Source organism: Cynara cardunculus (assembly GCF_001531365.2).
Source record: "Cynara cardunculus var. scolymus isolate 2C chromosome LG 8, CcrdV1, whole genome shotgun sequence".
In the NCBI taxonomy this organism is placed as follows: Eukaryota; Viridiplantae; Streptophyta; class Magnoliopsida; order Asterales; family Asteraceae; genus Cynara; species Cynara cardunculus.
Genome location: NC_037535.1, coordinates 168,454 through 192,943, shown reverse-complemented (window position 1 = coordinate 192,943; position 24,490 = coordinate 168,454). Strand labels below are relative to the sequence as shown.

The window sequence follows — 24,490 nt, the reverse complement described above, 5'->3', positions numbered from 1 at the left end:
ATTCTGAAACAGTATGGCAAATTCCTTTTCAAGTAATTTCCTAAGTATGTTGTTGTTCAGTATGATGTTTGCATTATTTTTAGGTTATATCAGCTAATGGAAATTTACTGCTATTGATTTTCAGGGAACTGTCAAAGGACGTTTCTAACTTTGGATCTAATTGGAAGAGATACACCATGCTGGTTTGTTTTAGATTCATGCTTCATTAGCATTTTAGCTTTCAGCATTATCGCAACGCATCCTGGGGGATCATGTATTGTCCTTATAGCTGTTGACTTCATAACTGGTGTCTTCGCTAATTATTGAAATAACTTTTACAGGTTTCTCTTAGTGGTCATCTTTTCGACCAGTTTCTGATTAATGAGGCCTTGGATATTATTGAAGCTGCTGGTGGCTCCTTTCATCTAGTCAAGTGTCAAGTGGGTCAATGTACAGACTCTATGTCTTACTCAGAACTTGTAGTAAGTTTTAAATGTATACATCCTTATCATTAGTTCTTTTTATCTGTTCAATGTATGGAAAACTATCGCATCATATGCAACTATCCATAGACAAAATCTAGTAATATCTGTTGTCGCTATTTCACTCAAAAGATTAAAACGTTATATAGGCCCTAATGTAAGTATAAAGATTCACATTATGCCCTTGCTGTGGACATTGCAAAAATCTGTTGTAAGGTGCTGTCGCGTCAAGTGTGTTACACGAGTCATTATCTTTAAAGCCATCCTTGTATATGCTTTAAAAGGGTTTCCTCCGTCAATAATGGCAATGCGACAAGGTTCAAGTGAGTTACAGAAGTCCATGGCATGAAGTCGTCGGCTCGGCCTAGGGCACGGAATGTTTTGGATCCTCTTATTTATGTTATAGAGGGCTCACTCAAAGTTTCATGCCAATTTGACATGATCTGAGGTGGGGGCCTTGAGAGGAGTTATCATTTCTGTTTGACAATCTCCCCACCGTGGAGAATGGAAATAACTCGGTCGTAGCTATGGTTCAGAGTGATAGGAAAAGCACTGGGTGGCTTGTCGCCAGCGACATTGCGAGAATCTCATTGAACCTTATCATTTAAAGGAAGAAGTCATAAGAAGGTTTTCATAGGTGACTTCTCTTCTAGTCACGATTACATGGTATTAGAGCAATATTCAAAATCCAATAGCAGCTTCTTAGTGTTGCTCACGGCAATAGAAACCAGTCCCGCTGCTGTGAAACCACTACTAACACCCTAACCTTGATTCGACAGGAATTTGTAGGAGTAACAATGATTTTCACAATGAAAACCCATACTACCTAGAAATTCACATGAGAAGACCCTAGCCACCATCAAACGTCTCCGCCACATACTATTATGTGTCCTTGGAGATTCCAGTTGGATCCTACATTCCGCAAGCATGTCTTAATTATTCTCGTGTTCATAAGGCTACAAGTTTTGTTGGCCAATCCTGAGGAGGGACTTGCCTTTTTTGTCTCTTCCCTTGCTCATCTAACTGTATCATAAGGCTGCTGAGCTCCCAATAAAGGGTACGATACGGCTTCCATATATTCAAAGGAAGTCCAGAGAGTAGGTCATCACTGTCCTCCAACTTGTGGTTCATGGATTACATTTAGACATGTTCTGCATGCTCATTACTTGCAAGCATGCTGAAGATCATATGTATGTCTGCGCATAGCCCAAACACACCCACACACATGCTACCCCTGGTTCTGGTCTTTGAGTATGCCACAATTACGGTAACGCCCAAATCAAAAAGACCGATAAACTTGTAACTGAAGAAGCAAGCTATATTCCAATGGTTTTCATTTGACAAAACATATGTGGTATTTTTCTTGTGATGTGACCTTTTTTATCTGTGTCTATGATGTCAATGTTCTCAGGTTGGTGCAGATAATAGTGTGGTCCTTGATAAAATAGTTGATACTTTGACATCCATAGCAAATCCAAAGGAAGATCATGGAGTTCCCAAAGGGAAAACAAATTCATTTGCACTGAAAGTTGGCAAAGTGAAGGATAGTTGTGTCAAGTTGGGATATGATTCCAAAAAGAAGAATGTGGTTCTTGTAATAGGCGCAGGACGGGTTTGTCAACCTGCTGTTGAACTTTTGGCATCAATTGGAAGCAATTCATCTCCCGAATGGATAAAATCATGTAGGATAGCTGAATTTGAGGAGCAGAACTATGTTCAAGTTATAGTTGCATCTCTTTTTCTGAAGGATGTAGAGGAGGTACACTTTAACTTCACTATGTTACCACATTTCCTGTTAACTCTGGCTTTTGTGAAGCACTTCTTCATATATGACTTTTTCAGTCAGCTTTTCTTCGTCTGTCAGATGTTTACCTGCGATGCACAAACAATAGCCCACCCTCTATGGATGCATAGCATAAGTTGCATAATATAATTATGAGAATTTCTCTTTGAATAGCCGTGTTGATATTATGACGTACTTGCAAGATATGAGTTTATACAATACCAGTGATGTTCCAAGATCATTGCCCAAGTTTTCTTTTTGCCTTTTGATTATTCTAGTGGAGATAGTATTACTTATATCAGAAACATGTCCTTGTTGACCTATTTTTTCTCGTACTCTTTTCCGGGCGGTAATCCTTTTGGTGGCTGTTCTAATTTGTTCCTGTATATCCTATGCTGGTTTCCTCGTTATTACAATTGGTTTACTTCAAAAAGTTCATTATAGTTTTATTTGTATATATGGTCATTATTAAGAGCTTTTTTCCATAACTACTAACTGCTGATTTGCTGGATCAGCAATGTTTCTATGTTTTTTGTTAGATTTACCATTTTGCTAAGCAGTGTGGTTAAGTGTGAAGACATGTTTACTATCTAGCTGTTTTGGTATCTTGAAATTAACGTTTTGTCATTGATTATTGAATGTAGATTATTGAAGGTATTCCAAATGCAACAGCACTTCAGCTGGATGTCATGGATCATGATAGTCTCTATAAGTGCATCTCCCAGGTTGATACTCCTTGCTATTGCTCGTTTCTATATTGAAAATGATTTTGCTGATGCTATGGACAAAGATATCTCAAATATTAGTAAATGCAAATGCATTTAGTAAGGGTGTGAGCAGAAGAATGGTAGGAGGTGAAAGAATTTCTCGTATTTCATAAATTACAAGAGATACCTATTTATACTACAATAAAGAATCAGACATAAAAGCAAGATCATAGCTAATTTCTTAGATACAAAAAGGGTATACAATCTAATCTTCTAAACACAGAAAGTCTATAACATTGAAACCCCTGTTTTGGGATTTGGTCTTTGTTGGAGTTCCAAATCGGTTAAACTTGGACCATTTATCCTCAATGTATGTTGGAATCATCCTTCTTTCCTCAAGGGCTCTTTTGGAGGGGGTTCCACATATTCATACATTGTATAGAGCCAAGGTCTACCACTCTAGGGACCGTCACTTTAGGGCAGCCTGTACTCTTTAGACCTCTTCGATACTCTAGGACAATCTGTGCCCGTCTAGCCTCCATTGGAGGGGGCATGTTCGAGTCCCACATCGGCTAGACTTTGACCATTTATCCTCAATATGTTGGAACCAACCTTCTCTCCTTGACACCTCTTTTGGAGAGTTATCTAATAAGGTTCCACATGTTCTCAGAGTTTACTTCAATCGCTCCCTCTTAAGTTGTATTAAAGATGTGAATCATGACCAACTTGCTTCTGAGAGTTTCAAACATCTGTTTAGCAGACCTTTGGTAAGAACATCTGCTAGTTGTTCAGATGATGGGACAAAGGGCATACTGATTTCTCCTTGTTCAAGCTTTTAACTTTTGATAAAATGACTATCAACTGAACTATGTTTGTTCTATAATGTCGAATTGGATTGTGAGCAATACTGGTAGACTTATTAACATAGAACAACTTCATCATGGTGTCTATTTCAACCTGTAACTCCTTTAGAATGCTTTTTAGCCTATAGCTACTTTAATAAATTTCTCCAAACAAAATAGGCTGGATGTAGATCTTCCATCTTCTGCAAATCCTTCCTAATTGTTATTTGTAAAACTTCTAACTGCCTGTTATGATTTTTAGAGATGATTATTCCTTTGCCTAGGCTCCCTTTGAGAAAGTGAACGGTTTTTATGCTAACTTGAGATCAGGCTGTAAACAAACCGACAAACATGAATAAAGGCTTGTTTATGTTTGTTTGTTTAACTTAACTGAACAAACAAACACGAACAATAAACAAATTCGTTTATTTACAAAAGGGATGTTTATATTCATATTTATTCATTTAAAAGTTAAACGAACATAAACGAACTTTCTTAATCGAACACAAGGTGAACCTGCTACACCATTGAACCGTTTGTGTGGGATCAAGTCATTGGCTTAAGGAGAAAAATCAATTGGTGAGATGGAAAGGATGACAATAGGCGCTATATATATATATATATATATATATATATAGATGAGTAAGGCTTTTCTTTTCTAAACATGGGTGATGTGGGATGGAATGTAAAGCGTGTAATAGAAAGAAAGCTGAAGACTTAGGCGCCTAAGTGTTGTGCACTTGTGTCTTTGAGGCTCATCCCACATCGGTAGAAGAAGTAATAAAATGAAATCTGAAGCAACTATTATAAAGCACGGTTGGTGGAATGGAGGGAATTCATCAGTGTTATTAATATTTTTTTGAATACCGACTCTTTATTATTGGTTATAGTTAATTATTTTTAATTGTTAATACATTATATAATTGGTTCGTGAACAATGTATGCGAACATAAGTAATCGAACTTAAATAAACATAAGTGAATGAACATTCACGAACGTAAATGAACGAACAGGACCTTTGTTCATGTTCGTTCATATATTAAATAAACGAACATAAACAAACTTCCCACCGAATGGTTCACGAACAGTTCACTGAACGTTCGGTTCGTTTACAGCCCTCTTGAGATGCAGGGGCAGACCTACTAATGGCTGAGTGGGGTCCCGTGTACCCACTCACTTGATTATCATAAGAGGAAAAAAGTGGAACGTCTTGAAGGTGCACCTGCTTAATGATGAGGGTGCCCTTAAATATTTATAAACCAAAATTTTAACAAGAAGTTGAGTTGGTCGAGATGGTTGTTTGCCCTTCTCATAAATCGCCTTCCCAGAAGACGTAGGTTCGAATCCCATTGTAAGCTAATCTTTAGGTTTTCTTTTATCTTTTAAATAGTTATTGTAATGATTTTTTTAAAATAGAAGGGTGATCTGCAATATTTTGAGACTAGAGGGACTAAGCCAAAAAATTTAGTAAAACTTACCTAAATAATCAGTTTTTGTTCCTACTTTTGTTCTTCGATCACCACCCATGAGGAATTGTCCATCCTCTCTTTGTTTCATATTTTCGAGAATATTATCTTTTAGAGTTCATTTATTTATCCTAAATTGTTTTAACTTCATTAATTTGTTTAATTGTTCATAGGATTTATTTGTTTGCCCTATATTTGATTTTAGTCTTTGCCTTAAATTGATTAATTAAAATGTTATACAATTATGTTTACATGACTTATTTGTTTGCCCTAAATTTGATATTTGATATTTGCCATTTGTCCTAAGTTAGATTTTAGTATATGCCCTAAATTGATTAGTTATAATGTTATACAATTATGGTTACATGATTTATTTGTTTGTTTTGAGTTTTATATTAGTCTTTACCAAAAAACCAAAAAATTCTCTCGAAATCAACCAAAAAAACCAAAAACGCCCATCGAAATCAACCAAAAAACTTAAAAAATCCCTCATAGGCGAACTTGGCTAAAAACACGTCGAGCGGCTTTTCGGGCATTTAAAGGTGCAACCACTTGGCAAAAATCCTAGGTCCACCACTGTTGAGATGATCTTCTGAAGGAATATGCGTGAACCAAGTTACTAATCATATTGCATAGGCAATGTTAGGATAAAGATGAGCAAGATAGATCAATTACCTACTAGACAATTCCTTTCGTTTATCTTGCCACTTCCATTCCCAAAAGTACTTGAAACTTTTTAAGTCTCTTATTTCAAATTGTTGAGCTAGGAAGCTAATCTTGTGTCACCATTTAATGCTTGTAGAACCTTGTGTGTCTGACCAAGCTTGTTTGAAGTTCTGTAATGTTTTATAGCCTTTCTCATAAAGTAGTGGTGCTCCTTGCTCTGTTCCATTTCAAGAGTAGTGAAGGCTATGCAGTTTGACCAAAGGGTCATTGGTCCACCGATATCTGGGTTGCCGGTAGATCCCAACCTTCTTGGAGGTCAAGGGTTCAAGCCTCGCCAAAGGCTAGAAGCGTGTGTGAGCTCTGCCATATATAATTATTATATACTTAAAAAAAGGTTATGTGGTTCTATTCTTAATGGTCAATGTACTTTTATTCCCTTATGCAGGTCGATATTGTTATCAGTCTTTTGCCTGCAAGTTTTCATTGTACCATAGCTAATGTCTGCATTGAGGTATTGTACTCTTCTTCAACACGACAAGGTTTTTATTCTCATTACAGCCGATAGACATGCAAATACCATAATTGATATTCCCATGATCTATTGCATCTGTGATTTACCAAACGTCCAATGGAGAGGCTGTTGATCTGGCTTTGCCATCTTGAATTGTAAATTATGACTCTGCACATCAACTAGAGTGACACATTTAATCATTAAGGTATGTAAGCCACTTGGTGATTCTTGAACGTGAGGGCTGATTACAAATAAATGATCAGTGAGGTATTTATATATCAAAATGGAACTAATTTGGAATTGAGATACCTTGGGCTTTTAGGCATGTAGATTATCCCATTCACAATTGTGTACAATTCCATCATTGGGACCATGCGAACTTCTAATTTGCATTATCTATGATTTCATTTCGCATGAGGTTACCAAACAATATTTCTCATCTTCTACAACTGAAATTCAGAAGTAAATTAATTCCTCATGATCATCTCACATATGGCTTCAAAAGTTCTCTCAGCAAAAGAACTTTTCAACCTTTTTATCAGATTCTTTGAGTAGGCTGCTAGGTACTTGTGTTACTCAGCCTTGTCCCAAAAGTATGTCATCTCATGATCTATTATATCAGTATTGCGATACCCACAAACGATGATGCAATACTTTATATCAGTATTTTCAACCTTTTTAATACTAATTATGATACCCACAAATGATGAGCTACTATTTACATTAACTTCATAAGTTTAAACACTGAATAATTCTTTGCTAGATCCAGTATTGAATCTATAGAATGAAGTGAAGTGAGCTAAATGAATGGGGCCTAGGTTTTTCTGATGGCTTCCCATACTTCTGGATGTTATAGATATTATATGGTGTTGGGTGATGGTTTATGTCAATTACTTGGTCCATTGTTTCCTTTAAGCATCAGTGTTGGTACATAGATAACTACTCGTATGTTTCACATTGTTGAAGTGTATAGATTATTGATTAGGAGGAATCCCTATAATTATGGAACTAGAAGGGTACTCGCACAATGTAGCGAGATACATCTCGATTTTAATGTTTTGTTTTATTTCTTTTTCTGTCTCAGTCGATGTTATAATACGGTTTTATGTGGTTATGAGAAAAAAATAATGTTTTTATTTTTGAATAAAATATAAATATGAAAATATCATAAAAAATTGAAAAACAAAATATTGGTATTAGTACCGAACTAACTATTTAAAATTTCTCTTTTTTATGTATTTCTTTAGTTCATTTTTTTAATTTTTGGTTTAATAATATAATTTTTTTAGAAGTCAATGATTATCCTAATTATATTTTAGATTTTTTATATTTAAAATGAGATATTTATCATCTATCAATTATGTTTTTTGCAGTTAGTTACATGAATTTAAACATGAAGCTTTAATAAGTTGTACTTACACCCAATTTACTTGTAATCTTGAATTTTAAGTAATATGCATCAATAAACAGTACTTCATGCATAAAGAATGGTTTTTAAGAGTTCTTGTCAAATGCTTTATAATATAGCTAGAAGGGTACTTGTGCAACGCAATGAGATAAATCTCGACTTTAATGTTTAGCTTTTATTCTTTGTCTCTATCGATATAATACGATTTTATGTGGTTTTGAGAAAGCGGTAATGTTTTTATTTTTGAATGAAATATAAATAAATCAATATTAGTATCGAATTAACTTTAGTTCTCGTTTTTTTGGTGTAACTTCTTTAATTCAATTTTTTATTATAATTTATTTTTGGTTTAATAATATAATTTTTTATAAAGATAATAATTAAACATTCTGTTAGAACTCAATGATTATTCAATTATGTTTATCTGCAGTTAGTTACATGAATTCAAATATGAAGTTTTAATAAGTTGTACTTATGCAAAATTTACTTGTAATCTTGAATTTTAAGTAATATGCATCAATAAACAGTACTTCATACATATAAAAAGGTTTTTAAGAGTTTTTGTCAAATGTTTTATAATATAATAATTACTTGTAATCTTGAATTGTAAGTAATATGCATCAATATTCAGTACTTTATGCATAAAAAATGGTTTTTAAGAGTTTTTGTCAAATGTTTTATAATATAATATAGATATAGTTGCCTTCTTTGTCGTTATCTTTTCCGTATCTTTTCCGTATCTTTTCCTTGATTTAGTTTCCCTCTATCTCCTGTAAATACCCTATATATAGGCCTTGTATAATCAAAGGAAGCACAACAAATTATTATATTCATCTTTCTTGTCACACATCAGTGTTATTATTTTGAAACATTCACCAAGAGAAAGGTGTACCAGCGGTTCATATGCTAGCTCTTTTTGGTATGTAGAAGGTTCATATTCAATTTTTGCTTAAACAAGGATCGTAACTGAAGAGTAGCAACAATATGTGTTGGCATAATTAATTGGTTTTATAGTTTTCATTTTGTTAGAGAGCATATGTTTCTTAATGCAGCTTAAAAAGCATCTTGTCACTGCTAGCTATATTGATGATACAATGAGCAAGCTACATGAAGCAACCAAAGATTGTAGCATTACCATTCTTGGTGAAATGGGCTTGGATCCTGGAATAGGTTGTTTTCTTTCTCTTTAGTTTTCATTTCCAGCACATATGTTCTTATAAGCATGTCTGTGTTTATTTCAACTAGCTGGTTATATAAGGATGAATAAAAGATGCTTTGTTAAACAAGTTTCGGCAATGAGAAAATGTCCACTATTAGGTTCTCAATGTCACGATCCTCTCATAGTTGAACTTCAATGAAACAAGTACGTCAGCGTTACTCCAGTTATCACTATCAGAAAATGTTCTCTGAATTCCTGGAGCTTTATTTTTAGGTTGCGATCCTTCACCAAATTAGTTAAAACCTTTGATTTTTTTATATAAATTGAAATGTGTTCACTATAACTCCTTCAGCTTGAGGGCACAATCTCTCAAGGAACGATGTGGAACATTACAATATATCATCACATTGCGAGTGATATTTAGCAAATGCCTAATCCTTCTTGCTATGCCACTTGATTCATATATGATTACACATTTATTTATAAATTTTCTATGTGAGTGAAATATTCCTTCACATCATCGCTACAAAGATTTTTGATGGTATTGCATAATTGTTTATTTTATCATATGCCAAATAGGATTGTTTTTTAATCATGTATATTTATTCATCAATTCTGTATGATCTTGAGTAAAATATTCCTTTGCATCATCACTACAAAAAGTTTTGATTGTATTGCAATTTTTTTTATGACATGCTACATACTGAAGAAAACCAATAAAGTAAATCCAGGTAATACGAGAAATCGTCAAAAGGTGCAAGAAGAAATCTAAAACTCCCATAAGTCATGAACATCTTAGGATATCTAAAGTTGTTCTCTCAATCTGGTATGTTGTACCATTTTCTTAGGGACACAGAATTACAGTTATGGCATGTGCCAATCATCTTGAGCTCATGGAAAACACAATAATCAGCTAAAAAGGTTGCTAAACAGTTCACATGTTTGGTCATTTGGCTTATAGGTGAGAGCCTATTAGAAAATGCTTGCATACAGAAAACACAAGAAATTAAGGTTAGAATCAGAGTCTATTGATCCACTCTCTTCTACAGGAACACTAGAGCCATTCGCTGCCCTCACCTTAGGACATGTGGTAGGTGGCATAATTGATGGTCTATTCATGTTCCCAGTGATGTGACACAAAGCACCGGATGAACCTCACTGGATACCAAATTTGTTCAAAACAATTTTCTTTCCAACTTCAAGAACCAGCAAACAGGTATCTGGACACTGGGTACCAAAATTAACGATAAAGGGAGGAAATTAAAACCTGATGCTAATCAGTCATGAGTTTCGTTTGTGACTGGTGGATTCTCAAATGGTTTAACGTCTGTATCGAACCAATCTCAAGGAAGATAATGATCTGTTGGGATGGTCGACAACCATGGTTACAAAATGGAGCATAACTTTGCTGGAGGATCATTGGTGGTGGTTGCAACCTGACAAACATATGAGCAGAGTCGATGTCGCTGGAACCCTATCTGCCATGATTGTGGATTCTTAAAGTTTACCAATTTGTAAATTGTTACTGATTTGCGACCTCAAGCGATGATAATTGTGGCACTATTCAGAGGATTTCTTGGCCATGGGTGGTCGCGAAGTGGAGTTACTACATTAAGGTTTTTGCGATGGAGGGTTTTGAACATTAGTGTTTTTTAATTAGTGAATGGTTTATTACTCCTTTTGATCTTTTATTGTGAACACTTGGGCTGGTGTGCTATAACCAAAGTTCTGATACCATGAAGAATATCAGGAGATAAAGAAGATGATCTTTAGGTAAGTAGGTAACAATATTATCCCTATATGGGTTGCATCTTGCAAAGGTGATAAATATGACACAATAAGGATAAACCTCAAAAGAAAAATCTAAGTTGATATGGATCGATAATCCTATGCGGGGACATAGTAGTCCACATCATTGTTCTTTCAACTTCTACTTGTAGTTATGTCAACCTATCACGAGATTAGGATGCTTGAGATTGTGTTTTCCTACAAATTGTAAGGGTTCAGACCTTGACAAACAAATCCATGAACGATCTCATAGGTCCCAAGACAACATAATCCAAATACAAGTGAACCACAAACAACAAATATGGAATATCTAGGGTCTAACAACAAATAAATGGCTATCCAAGCACAATATTCCGACCACAAGCTAAATTCAAGGCAACCTACCATAGACTAGCAAATCTAGTAAAGCAAGTAATGAGACACGAGATTTACGTGGTTCCACTACTGTGAGGTAGTGTATGTCCACCGGGAGAGAGATCACTTATATTAATATGCCAAAGGGAGTACAAAACAACTCACAATGAAGATAGATCATCAGAACTAGTAGAAAAGCCAAATGGAGTAATCCCTCCTATCTCTCTCTCTCTCTCTCTCTCCCCCTCTCCCTCTAGCTATGAAAGAACACAAGAAGTTTTTCCATCAAAAACATAATAAAAAATTGAAAACAAAAAGGCTTATATATGGTGAATATGAGCAGGAGGGCCAAGGGCCAAAATGGGGTGAAAAAGCCCCAATCTACCAAGAAAATCGCTCAAAAAGGGTCCTGTGCAGATCTATGCGATTGTGGTCAACGATCGTGGCAAAGTGCCTTAATTGCCAAATTTGTACCGAGTTCAAGTGGCCTACGTGATTGTGCCATGCAATCGTGGCCAAAGTGCCACTCTAGCTAAAATGGTAGGAAAGGTTCATGGCCAGACGCGATCAAGCCTACACAACTCTAGGTCACGTAGAAGAATTTCCTCTGTTCCTGATTTGTGTAGCAACCATTTTCAACACAAATTTGTGCTCAATTAACAATATCGTGGACCTAATAGTTGATAGTTTGTATCTCAGAGATGAACATTCTTGCATGTCATGCCTAAAATATGATGTAGCATGACTCTATATCATATAGAGTTGTACCTGGTGTCAAATTCTTTTCCACAATAGTTGTGATTCTGAAACTCAACCCCTTATATGTCAATAGTAGGTCTCAATATAATTTCCTACCTTACTTTTGCTTATATGGGTGATGGAGTCATCTTGCCAGTTTCGTCTATTATTCACTTGCACTCTATTATGATATTTAGACCACAGGTTTGTAAGGACGGGAAGCATTAGCAATACATGCTTATGAATTTGTAAGTTAAATAGTTAGATATTGACTTTTATGCTTCAGATCATATGATGGCAATGAAGATGATCAACCAAGCGCATGCCCGAGGTGGGAAAATCAAGTCTTTTGTATCCAACTGTGGGGGTATTCCTTCTCCGTCAGCAGCAAATAACCCATTAGCTTATAAGTTCAGGTACCTTGTAGAATTTGTACTTTAACATGCTGCATTATGAAGCCAATATTAACCATTGAAATAAGTGTACAGATGCTAAGTGATTTATTTCCATTTTCTTTTTGTATACCCTGTGTCTTTTCTTATTTCTAACCAAAAGGTTTTCTTTTTTTTAGATGAACCACCGATGATCAAGTATTATTGTGGACCATTGCCATGATAACTTTAAATAATAATTACAATTAATATGATTATAGACTCGGGTTTAGGGGAAAACCACAAAACAGTGCAAAACTGAGGAACACCCTAATAACCATTCATTTATCCGGTATGTACATGTGCATAAAAGTAATTGAAAATGTTTACTGATTTCTATGCACGTGTGCATACCGGACAAATGAATGGTTATTAGGGTGCTCCTCAGTTTGCCATTCTTTTAAATGGTTTTTCCTTGAACCCAACCCTGTGATTATAATATACTATATCTAATGGCCCTCCTTTATTTGGAGCATATGTGTTGAGCACACCCAAGAATCGTCTCACATATTCAGGAGTAGGGAAATCATTTTTTGCCAACAGCTCTTCGTATATTCATGCCAAATATATTAGCAGTACTCTTTGATTTAACATCCATATATGTACTGGAATCTAAGTGATGAATGAATAGTTGACCAATAAAAGGATTGACCAACAATTCTAGAGACTTGTAGATGGCATGCTTATAGGTCCCAGGATTTGGACCTATCTTTGATTCATTATTGATGTTTGGAGAGCAAAATAAAGGTAAGCCTTCATGTAAATTGAGCTACATGTACATGTTAATCATGAATCCTATAGTTGAGCTAACTGAAATCAGGCCCTTGATCATGACATCTGGAAGTCTTGAGAATCTTCCAACCACGATAAAAGGGAGACAATCTCCAAGAAGCTAATCAGTCACCAAAGTATCCGAGACAAGTACCCTGCACTAGCATAAAGGGATTCTGCTACAGAAAAACCACACCAAGAAAATAAATAAATGAAAAGCCGTTTGGATGCCTGTTGTGTACAAATGGAGGCCATTGCTGATGTCGCTTCTTAGAAAGTAGAGTTGGAACTCAAACAAAAATCATTTGTGTCTGTGATATGTACAGAACTGATCTGTATCGATGGGCTATGAGGATGAAGAAAAGATAGGGGAGAATTTGACAGAAGGTGGTGGAGATGGGCAGAGTATAAGGCAGATGGTGATAGGAGTTGCTCCCAGATGGTTGTGGTGCTAATAAGCTAGTCACAGTTTCTTTTTCTTTTTTTCTTCCTTGAATAGCTTATTAGCACCACCATCATCTGCATGCAACTTCTGTCACCATCTGCATATATATCCTGTGCATCTTTTAGTTTACTTCATGTAGCATTGTTGTAGTTTATTCACATCCCTAACACTTCAGTATCATAGCTCCAATGATCCAACCAAACTCTAAGCAGATATCTAGAACTCAGCAACCAATTCCCTGGCATCCCAAGATAAAATTCTTGCATTTAATTTCGAGCTTCACAGTATTTGCTTGCTTCAGTACTTCTATCTTACTATTTTTGGGTTGTTCAATAGACATGTTTTGAAGCAAGCAGACAGTAGAACCTTGCTGTCACTTGTTGCTGCAACTGAGCTAAGTTAGCTACTAACATGTGTTTGAAGTTGAGTTAAAGTCCAGGCTTGGATTTAACATTAGCAACATTGACTTGAATAATGCAATAAAAGTTTGGAAAAACTTTTTAACCATATAGACATATGGGTCCTTAGTTCAGCATTGTAAACCAATACTTCAGTTCCTGAGTTTAAACCAACAATGGCATAGGAATATGAGTTATGTTCAAACCCAAGTGTTTTTATAAATTTGGAAGAGTTTTTATTTGGTTTAAGTTGACAGAGTTGAAATTGCTAAAAATGTGGATCATTTCATGGAATTGTTGTAGCATTTTATCACTACCTCTTTTTTTTCAAACATTTCCTGCAAATGTTTATACCTTAGTGGAGTTCACACAACAATTCATTTTGATGAGGACCATGTCATTATTGGAACTTATGAACCAATCAATGAGGTTTACATTATGTTGTTTGGTTCACTACTATATTCAATGTGCTCTAATGCCAACATAGCTGGAGGCATTAGTATTTATGTTTTACATTAAAGATGAGTCATGCTGTTTTTCTATGAAAATATAAATTGTTACAAAATCCTTTCAGCTGGAATCCAGCAGGCGCTATACGATCTGGGCGCAATCCTGCCACTTACAAACAAGCAGGAGGAATTGTACATGTTGATGGTAAATTATTGAACTCTAGACGCATTTGACTTTATATTATTCATAATATGTTGAAAGCAAGTCTCTGATAGCACCCTCACATGTGCACTTCTGGGGTTGTGCTGGCTCATATTTTCACCATCCCCTTCCCCAATAAAATTAGTAAAATGTACAAAGTGTGCAAATTAGAAATGTCATTATATACTTGAACCTGCATGGCTTGTACACTGTTGTATGGTAATTATAGTGCACATGCATTCACACAATGGTTTTGAACCCGTTATTACTCATGTGACTAACATTGGATGATACTTTAAGACTTGATATATATATATATATATATATATATATATATATATATATATATAGGGCCGGGTTTGGGGAAAACCACAACAAAATAAAAAACTGAGGAACACCCTAGTAACTGTTCATTTGTACTTGTATGCACATATGCATACAAGTAATTTGGAAGCAATTTGTCCGGTATGAACATGTGCTTAATATGCACACATGCATAAAACCAAAAAAAAACTTACTTGCATGCACATGTGTATATGGTCCAAATGAATGATTACCAGGGTGTTCCTCAGTTTTCATCTTTTTAGGGTTTTCCCCTAGACCTCCCTCTCTCTCTCTCTCTCTCTCTATATATATATATATATATATTTGAAAGCACAATTATTCACTTGTATGACGTAGACGGATAAACTATATTTTGTTGGTTGTAGCCTCTTGGAAAATACCTTGCAAATTCCATTATAAGATGATTGCAACATGTTTATGGTAAACAGTTTTGGAGAAGGAAACCATAATTCTGCTAGTTGAAATCGAAATTGAAAAGTTGAACTTGTAGTTCTATTGGAGCAGAGAGTTACCTGCAAATGGAATCGTATTACTTAGCTCTCCATGCCATAGGCTAGGGAATAATTAATGAAGAAAATGACGAGTGGGAAAGGCAACCTATGCTTCTTCAAAAGTTGCTTGTTTGCTATCCCGTAATGATACTTTTATGGTAGATGGAGGAAATGATCAGGAGTAGGTTATTCTTTTTTTCACTTTGTGGTTTTGTAGAATTCTTTGTTTATGTCACTTGTCTCAAAAGAGGGAGGTACAAAGGCTATATATACACAAAGAATATGAGAAGAAAAGGAAAGGATTCCTAAGGTATTCGCAGCAGCAAATTACAAGGAGATATTACCCATAATCTCCAATTCCTATTTTACAATGATATTGAGTATCTTAACACTCCCCCTCAAGCTCGAGCATAAATGTTAATCATGCCCAACTTGTTACAAATAAAAGAGATTCTCTAATTAGGTAATGATTTGGTAAAGACATCAGCAAGTTGTCTTCCTGTTCGAACAAAGGGAGTTGAGATGATTCCATCTTCTAGCTTTTCACGAGTGAAATGGCAGTCAACCTCGATGTGGTTAGTTCTTTCATGAAACACAAGATTGTTTGCAATGTGGATAGCCGCCTCATTATCACAATATAGGTTCATTAGTTTAGATTGAGCAAACCCAATTTCACCTAGCAGATTATGCAACCATATCAGCTCGCAAGTGGTTTGGGCCATAGCCCTGTATTCAGATTCAACACTTGATCGGGAAATGACATTCCGTCTCTTGCTTTTCCACTAGATTCCCTCCAACCAACACACAATAGCCTGTCGTAGACCGCCTAGTAGTAGGATCCCCATTATAGTCGGCATCTGTGAACCCTTCTATGACATGATGACCGTGATCTTGATAAAGGATACCAAGACCAGAGCACCCTTTAGGTACTTCAGTATATGCCTAACAACGTCCCAATGTGTTCTCGGAGATGACATAAACTGACTTACTACACACTGGAAAAAAACGATGTTAGGACGTGTAATCGTCAAGTAGTTTAGCTTTCCCACAATTCTTCTGTACTTTTCTGGATCCTCAAGTAATCTCCATCGTCCACTTTCAATTTCATATTTGGAATCATTGGGGCCTCACAAGGTTTCGTTTCAATAATACCAGCGTCATTCAATATATTCAAACAATATTTCCGTTGAGACAAACATATCCCTTTCCGAGTACGAGATACTTCAATTCCCAGGAAGTATTTTAAAGGACCTAGGTCCTTTGATTGAAACCGAGATGCAAGGAAATCTTTTAGCTTCTTGATCCCAATCTCATCACTCTCAGTAATCACAATGTCATCAACATATACCACTAGTAGAATACATCTGGAAGATGACGAAGTAAAGAATACAAAATGATCATAAGAGCTCCTCCGTAAGCCAAACTCAGTCACTACAGCATTAAACCGTCCAAACCAAGCACGAGGGATTGCTTTAAACCATACAATGATTTACGCAATTTACAGACTCTACCAGACTCCCCCTGAGCAACAAACCCAAGTGATTGCTTCATATAGACTTCCTCATGTAGATCACCATGCAAGAAGTCATTTTTCACATCCAGTTGGTGTAGTACCCAATCGTAAGTAGCGGCTAATGAAACAAACAGGAGAAAATGTCTCGTGGTAGTCGACCCCATAAGTCTGAGCATATCCTTTGGCTACCAATTGGGCTTTCAGACAAGCCACAGATCCACCAGTCAATACCCATTTACAGCCAATTGCCTTTTTGCCTACAGGTAAGTCTACCAAATCCCATGTATCATTATGATCGAGAGCATTCATCTCATAAATCATAGCATCCCGCCATCCAGTATGGGCCAAAGCTTCACCAACCGTTTTAGGAACAAATAAAGAATCAAGTGTAGAGATCAAAGAACGAGAATGTGAAGAAAGTTTATCATAGGAAACAACAGAAGAAATAGGGTAAGTACATGAGCGCTTACCTTTCCAAAGAGCAATGGGAACATCAAGATCAGGACTTGTGTATCGGAAGGTGGTGGATCACTCGAAGCAAGAGGATCATCATTAGGCGGATCTGCAGACGATGATGAAGATGGTGTTGGGTTGGGATCTGATGTAGGTCATTGCCGCCTATTATATACATGAACTATCGGTGGTTTAGTAGGCTCTTGGGTCTGTGTCGTGTTGGATAGGGTAGTAGACTCATGAACAAGTATGGTATACACCAACAAATCATCACTATCTCTTGGTTTGCAAGGAGTGGACATAGGAAAGAAGGGTATATTATCATGGAATGTAACGTCTCGTGATACAATGTATCGATTAAGCATGGGGGAAAACACTTGTACCCTTTTTGAAGTCGAGAGTAACCAAGAAAGACACATTTCAAAGACTTTGGATCCAACTTAGTTATGTGAGGTCGGGTATCGCGGACAAAACAGGAACTACCAAAGATCTTTGGGTCGATAGGAAACAATGATTTTTGTAGGAAACAGAACTGAGAAAGGATTTTTACCATCCAAGATAGTGAAAGGCATTCGGTTGATAAGAAAACAAACAGTACCAACCGCATCAGCCCAGAAGACTTTAGGAACAGTCATGTGAAATAATAGAGCCCGAGCTACCTCTAAGAGATGACGATGATTCTTTCGTTCTGCAACCCCATTTTGGGCTGGTGTGCCAACACAGGAAGACTCGGAAGAATGCCATTTTGAATCATATATGACTGAAATGTTTGGGACAAATATTCTTTTGCATTATCACTTCGAAGAACTTAAATGGAGACTTTAAACTGGGTTTTAATCTCGCCATAGAGTGAACAAAAATGTGTGAATACCTCAGATCGATTTTTCATAAAGTAAAGCCAAGTAGTGTGAGAGTAATCATCAACAGAGGTAACAAAATACTTAAACCCAAGTTTGAAGTAACAGGACATGGTCCCCAAATATCAGAATGGACTAACTCAAATGGGGATGAGGCCCGCTTATTGCAGACTCTAGGACTTAAATGAATACGTTGATATTTGGCAAACTGACAAGACTCACACTGTAGAAAAGGTAAATAAGAAAACTCAGGACAACTTCTTCAGATTCTGTAAAGATGGATGACCTAATCGACAATGAACTTCAAGTGGAGACAATGAGCTAGAACAAGTCAATGAGAAAGGTACTTGATGTTCAAATATGTATAGGCCATTAGTCTCCCGCCCTCTACTAATAATCCTCTTCGTTGATAGATCTTGAAAGACACAGAAATCAGGAAAGAATGAGACAACAATTTAAAACACGCGTAATTTTGCTGACTGATAACAAATTGAATGAGAAATTAGGTAGGCTCAATATGAAAGATAACGAAACAGATGGGGTAAGATCAATGGTGCCAAAACCAAGGACAGGTGTGGTAGAACTGTCAGCAATTGTGACATGTGATGGGGATTTGTGTTTATTGAAATTAGAGAAGATGGTGGGATTACCCGTCATGTGATCTGAAGCACCTGAATCAATGACCCATTTGGAGGCAGAAGATAATAAGCATGTACTAGAATTACCTGTCTCAGCAAATGTAACAGTCGGAGCAGTGCCTAAAGTCGAGCATATTCTTTTGCAGGTATAGTAACATTACTATCTGAGGCAGAGGCAACGTGCGCTGATGAACTCCTCAGATATCCGGCCAAAAGCTTCTTACATGTGTGCTTGGTGTGACCTTACTCATGGCAGTAACAACACTCAACATCATCAGAATCTGGAATAGTAGCCTGTGAGTCAGTTGTTCGGTCACTGTGGCCACCTCTAGAGCCACCACGGTGACCCCACGAAATCCTCCTCGGTAGCCACCACGAAATCCCCTTCGACCAACCAGAGCACTGTTGTGATCAAAAGTTTGAGAAGCCTGAAGATTCTCATTCCTATGAACACGGGCAAATGTTTCTTGAAGAGAAGGAATAGCAGATTCATTCAAGAACTGAGATCTGATAGTCAAATTCTGGTCGCAAACCAGTCAAGAAATTGTAACAATCACTTGTTCCCTATGAGTGTGCATGGCTTTGACATCAACACTTAATGGAAGAAGAGAGTTAAGCTCCTCATACACTTTCTTGAACTCCATGAGATACGTAGTTAGTGATCGGTCTTCTTGTTCTCCACAAGGAAAGGACTTACAAACAATATAGATCTGAGAGATGTTACTTTGTCCTGAATACAAAAAATCAAGATAATTCATAAGTTTCTTCACATATTCACCGTGACTAACCAGAGACGAAACAGAAGGCTCAATAGTATTGATAATTTGCAAGTACAAACGAGCATCACTTTGGAACTATGAATCAAAACCGTTACCTTTAGGAGGATCCGATGTGAGATGAGAAGCCATTCCCATGCTTCAGAGGTAGATATGAATAATTTTTGCTCCACTGAAAGTAGTTGGAGCCATTAAGCTTGTTGTTAGTGAGCTTAACATTTACTGCTTCGTACACATAAACTACTGTTATTGTAAGATGTTTTGTCTTCTCCAGTCATCTTCCAATAAATCACGAACCAGAAGAGAGAACGTAGAACTTAGGATGAAGGATAGCACACCAGAAAGCAAATGACGCACTCACAGGGTGCCAAATAGCCGATGAACAGAGATGAGGATAATCGCACTCACATGGTGCCAAAGAAACCGACGAGCAAAAAACTTCCAACCCAAGGAAACTTGTCGATCAAGAAAAAAAAACGATGAACAAAAAATTTCGATCCAAGGAAAAAAAACATACCAAAAAATTTCGATCCGTGAAACTAGTAATTGTTACGAAACCGAGCTCTGATACAATGTAGAATTCTTTGTTTATTTCACTTGTCTCAAAAGAGGGGGTACAAAGGCTATATATACACAAAGAATATGAGAAGAAAAGAAAAGGATTCATAAGATATTCACAACAACAAATTACAAGGAGATATTACCCGTAATCTCCAATTTCTATTTTACAATGATATCGAGTATCTTCAGGATATTGAGCATCTTAACAGTTTTTATTTGGTTCCATTTTAAACTTGATCACACTTTTTGCTTCTAAAATTGTAAAGATTTCTACTTATTACCTTTCCACGTGTGTTCCCATTATATGGCTAGAAAACAAACATGAGAATTACCAACATCTGAGAGTTATCATAATGTTAAAAGGCCATCTCTACTTTGTAGATAACATGTCATGCTTAAATGACAACTCAATTTTCTGGCCTGTACGCTCTCCCATTGCCGAGGTAGACGTAATCCATGGATGGAGAGAGATATAGTCAGGTAAGAAATGCAACATGTAAACTATGCCTCCAAAGTACCTGCTTCGAAGACTTGTACCTGGAGAATGAAGGGTGTACGTGACCTAGGTCATGCGACCTAGGATCACTTGTGTGGATGTCGTAGAAGGTCTGAGACCTTTCGGTACAAATAATGCGATGGAAGAATACAATGGTGGCAATGAGCATGGCAGATCATGTTGGGAGTTATCTGGGCACCAGTGACCATGCCATGAGACCCCAGGTCTGATGGCTAAGTTGCATAGACGGGTCTGACGGTTTTAATGTAGTTTCTGGCCCTTGGTAGGTCTCTCCAACTTTAATAGACAAAAATACTCCCAAACCTAGATAAGAACAAGATGTATAAAATCAGTGGACTTCTTTCAGTGGTCTCTCCCGCATGTGATTTCCGCCCGATTTGGGTGTCCAGTATCGTTTTCTATTTCTTTACTTTATCTAGCATAAAGTTTAATGCTTTATTGTTTGCTTCATAGTTTGCATTGGGAATCTGGTTTATCTTTCCGCATTACGAACTTTAAAGTGTTCAATTATTTGGTTCTTTGCTGTTAATTTTTCTGCTTAGAACTTTAAAGTGTTCAATTATTTGGGGTTGAATTGAGATTGTGTAGTCAATTAATTTGCATCACAATAGATTATCTTGAAGATAGTGTAAAGACTTCAACTTTTTGTGTAAAAGAACGTGTAACTAACAAATTTAAGGCATATACATTGATGTGAAGATGATTTTTGTCATCCAGATAAAGGAAAGCACTGTCTTACACACAAACCCACGTAGGTCTAGATAGCAAACCCTGTATTTTATAGGTTAGATGGTGCTTCTATGAGTATTATTCAGCCTGTGGTATTACAAAATTAATATAACTTCTATTTTTAGAACTTGGTAACAATGATTAATTACGGTTCTCATTTGATATGCATATTTGTTGCATCATGTAGGAAGGGATTCATCTTAGTTGTTATGAGGTGCTAACATTTATTCAGCATAGCCCATATGTGGAAGAGTAAATTGTGCATAACTTGACATATATGATGTTATTTATTTATTCTTGTTATGACGTTTAATTGGGGTAAACTTTCAGGGGATAATATATATGCTTCAGCCACAAAATTTCGGATACATGATTTTCCGGCTTTTGCACTGGAGGTCCTACCCAATCGCAACTCCTTAATTTATGCAGATATCTATGGTATAATAAATGAAGCATCGACCATCTTTCGTGGCACTCTTCGTTATGAAGGTATTATGTGTTTTTGGGTCTCTGTTTATGCCACATTGCTACATTTGGTATGCCTGTTGGCTTCCGCAAAGCCAAAGTTTTGATGATTTCTCAACCTCTTTTGGATGCCCCTTTCTTCCTCTTTACAAATGGATACTTATGATTGATTTGGTGGTGGATAGGAGCTGATTATTTTGCACTTTTAAGTAAGAGTTTTAGTATTTGTTGTTGAGGTCTCTGAAATTGAAGAATAATTAAGGTTTGTCATTGCTTCATAGACCGAGATGGACTTCAAAAGAGAACAAAACACATGTCTGATTTATGGAATTCTTTGACAATATATGGGCTTGTCATCTCCATTGCATATATTGGAATGGATTACTGAATAAACATAGCATCCAATCTATAAAGCTCCCTGGGATTTTTGTTTGGGAACAGGAGTTTGGTTCTTGGGGTGTTGTTTCTTGCGGCTTTGAATCTTGGATTGACTACCAATGTTGTTATTTTTATGCAATGTTGTTGAAATTGCTATGTCCAGGGTTTGGTGAAATAATGGGTTCACTGGCAAGAATTGGTTTCTTTGATAGTGAAGTTCGTTTGATCCTCAGAAATAAAGATAGGCCTACATATAGAACATTTCTATATGAACTTTTAAAGATTCAAAGCAGGACCTCTGATGAACCGGTGAAGGCAGAGAAGCTTATCACAGATAGGCTACTAGCACTTGGAATCTGCAAAGAGGATGGAGCTGCAACCAGGACAGCTAAAGCAATTTTGTAAGTACAGTCGGTACGGTTGCAATACTATATTAATAAGCTTTCATAACTATTAACTTTGGTCAATTTCTTATTGCATTAGATTTTTGGGATTTAACGAGCCAACAGAGGTACCTTCATCATGCCAAAGTGCATTTGATGTGACTTGCCTCCGCATGGAAGAAAGATTAGCCTACACTAGCACTGAACAGGTAATTTATCAAATTCAAAGGTAAGTATGATGCTTACTAGCAAGGTTAAAAGACTCCAGTGTGAGTATATATCGGATACTCTCCTCCATATATAATATAATAGAATGCCAGAGGACATAAGTTCCTATTTGAGTGAAACTCAACTTCACATGAATTTTCTCGAATATGGTCGAAACGTCCTTGCAAATGATGACATATGCCAACCCCCCATATAATCCTTTTTGTGACTATCTGCCATCTGGCGTGTGTTTTGTAAACTAAGCAAATCAACATATAGTTTGTGGGCTAGTTCATCCAACAGAAACTTCTTTTGAGCTGTAACTTACAATGACATAATATGGTATCAGGAAAACTTTATATGATATGTTCACATAATACATTGAATGTATAAGATTTGGGGACTACTCCATTCTACTTGATAAACAATCCAGGCTAGTTGATTACCAAATATGATGATGATTTGAGTGTAACTTCGAGAAACGAAGTATGATCGCTCTTGAATTAAAAAACTTGTACAAGGTACCATATAAATCCACAACTAGGTTCCTTACTGAAAGGAAACCTATCCTTAAAGTTAAAACTAGGAAATAAAATAAATCCAGCTAATTTATTCCAAGTCACATAATTATCTAAATCACATCGAGGAAAAGTAGTAGTAGGAGAAATTGACTGGTAGTAGACTCTCTTTGAAAATCATTTATCACATGAAATGTTATTAATAATATATATCCTGAAGGTTGGTTTGTAGTTAATAAAGCAAACTGAACTTATGTCAGGACATGGTTCTTTTGCATCATGAAGTAGTGGTAGATTTCCCAAATGGTCGCCCTACTGAAAACCATCAGTCTACCTTATTGGAATTTGGGAGGACCAGGAACGGGAAAGCAATCAGTGGCATGGCCCTCACTGTTGGGATTCCTGTAGCAATTGGAGCTCTGGTAACAACCTGCTTTGACTATTTTAATCTCTTACATGTGTTTGGTGTAACTAGAGATATTTTTGATTTCTACAGCTTCTACTTGCAAAAAAGATTACACGTACTGGTGTCTTACGACCTATCGATCCAGAAGTTTATGAGCCTGGTAATTTTTTGTGGTTACAGTTCTGCTTTGGGTTATAAATAAGTACTATAAGCATAGTACATCGTTTGAGATGCTATGGAACAATTGAAAAATAAAACAATAAAAACAATAGGTTTGCCATGTAAAGTATAATATAATTTATACAGTTTGTCAAGTCCACGGAATCTTGACAGCTTGCTTGATCATTTTTCTGGTTTTTACTTGTGATCTTTCAGTTAATTTTCTGAAGCTCGAAAGTTTTGTTGTGATCCTGTTTGCATGGATATATTGGATCTTGTTAACCAGTAGCTTACTTTCTACTTGTGGTTTTGCAGCACTGGAAATATTGCACGCTTATGGTTTCAACATAGTGGAGAGGGTTGATTAACGACTTCCATGCTTGTGATTCTTGGCTTTGATTTAACAGAAGAGAATGAATTTATTTCATCCTTATATATATATATATATATATATATATATATATATATATATATATATACATCCTACATTTACAAACATTCTACAAAAGATAAGT

General features: G+C 36.3%; 1 protein-coding gene across 1 annotated transcript; it reads left to right on the top strand.

Moving 5' to 3' along the window:
- On the top strand, window positions 1-24,014 carry LOC112516750 (alpha-aminoadipic semialdehyde synthase-like). Its single transcript, XM_025123963.1, has 13 exons — window positions 1-182; window positions 321-461; window positions 1,873-2,220; window positions 2,889-2,969; window positions 6,371-6,436; window positions 8,897-9,014; window positions 12,170-12,299; window positions 14,503-14,582; window positions 21,790-21,948; window positions 22,466-22,703; window positions 22,786-22,894; window positions 23,671-23,832; window positions 23,907-24,014. Exons 1-13 carry the CDS (start codon window positions 177-179, stop codon window positions 24,012-24,014), a joined length of 1,746 nt encoding a protein of 581 aa, XP_024979731.1. The 5' UTR covers window positions 1-176.
- The last annotated feature ends 476 nt before the right edge of the window (window positions 24,015-24,490 follow it).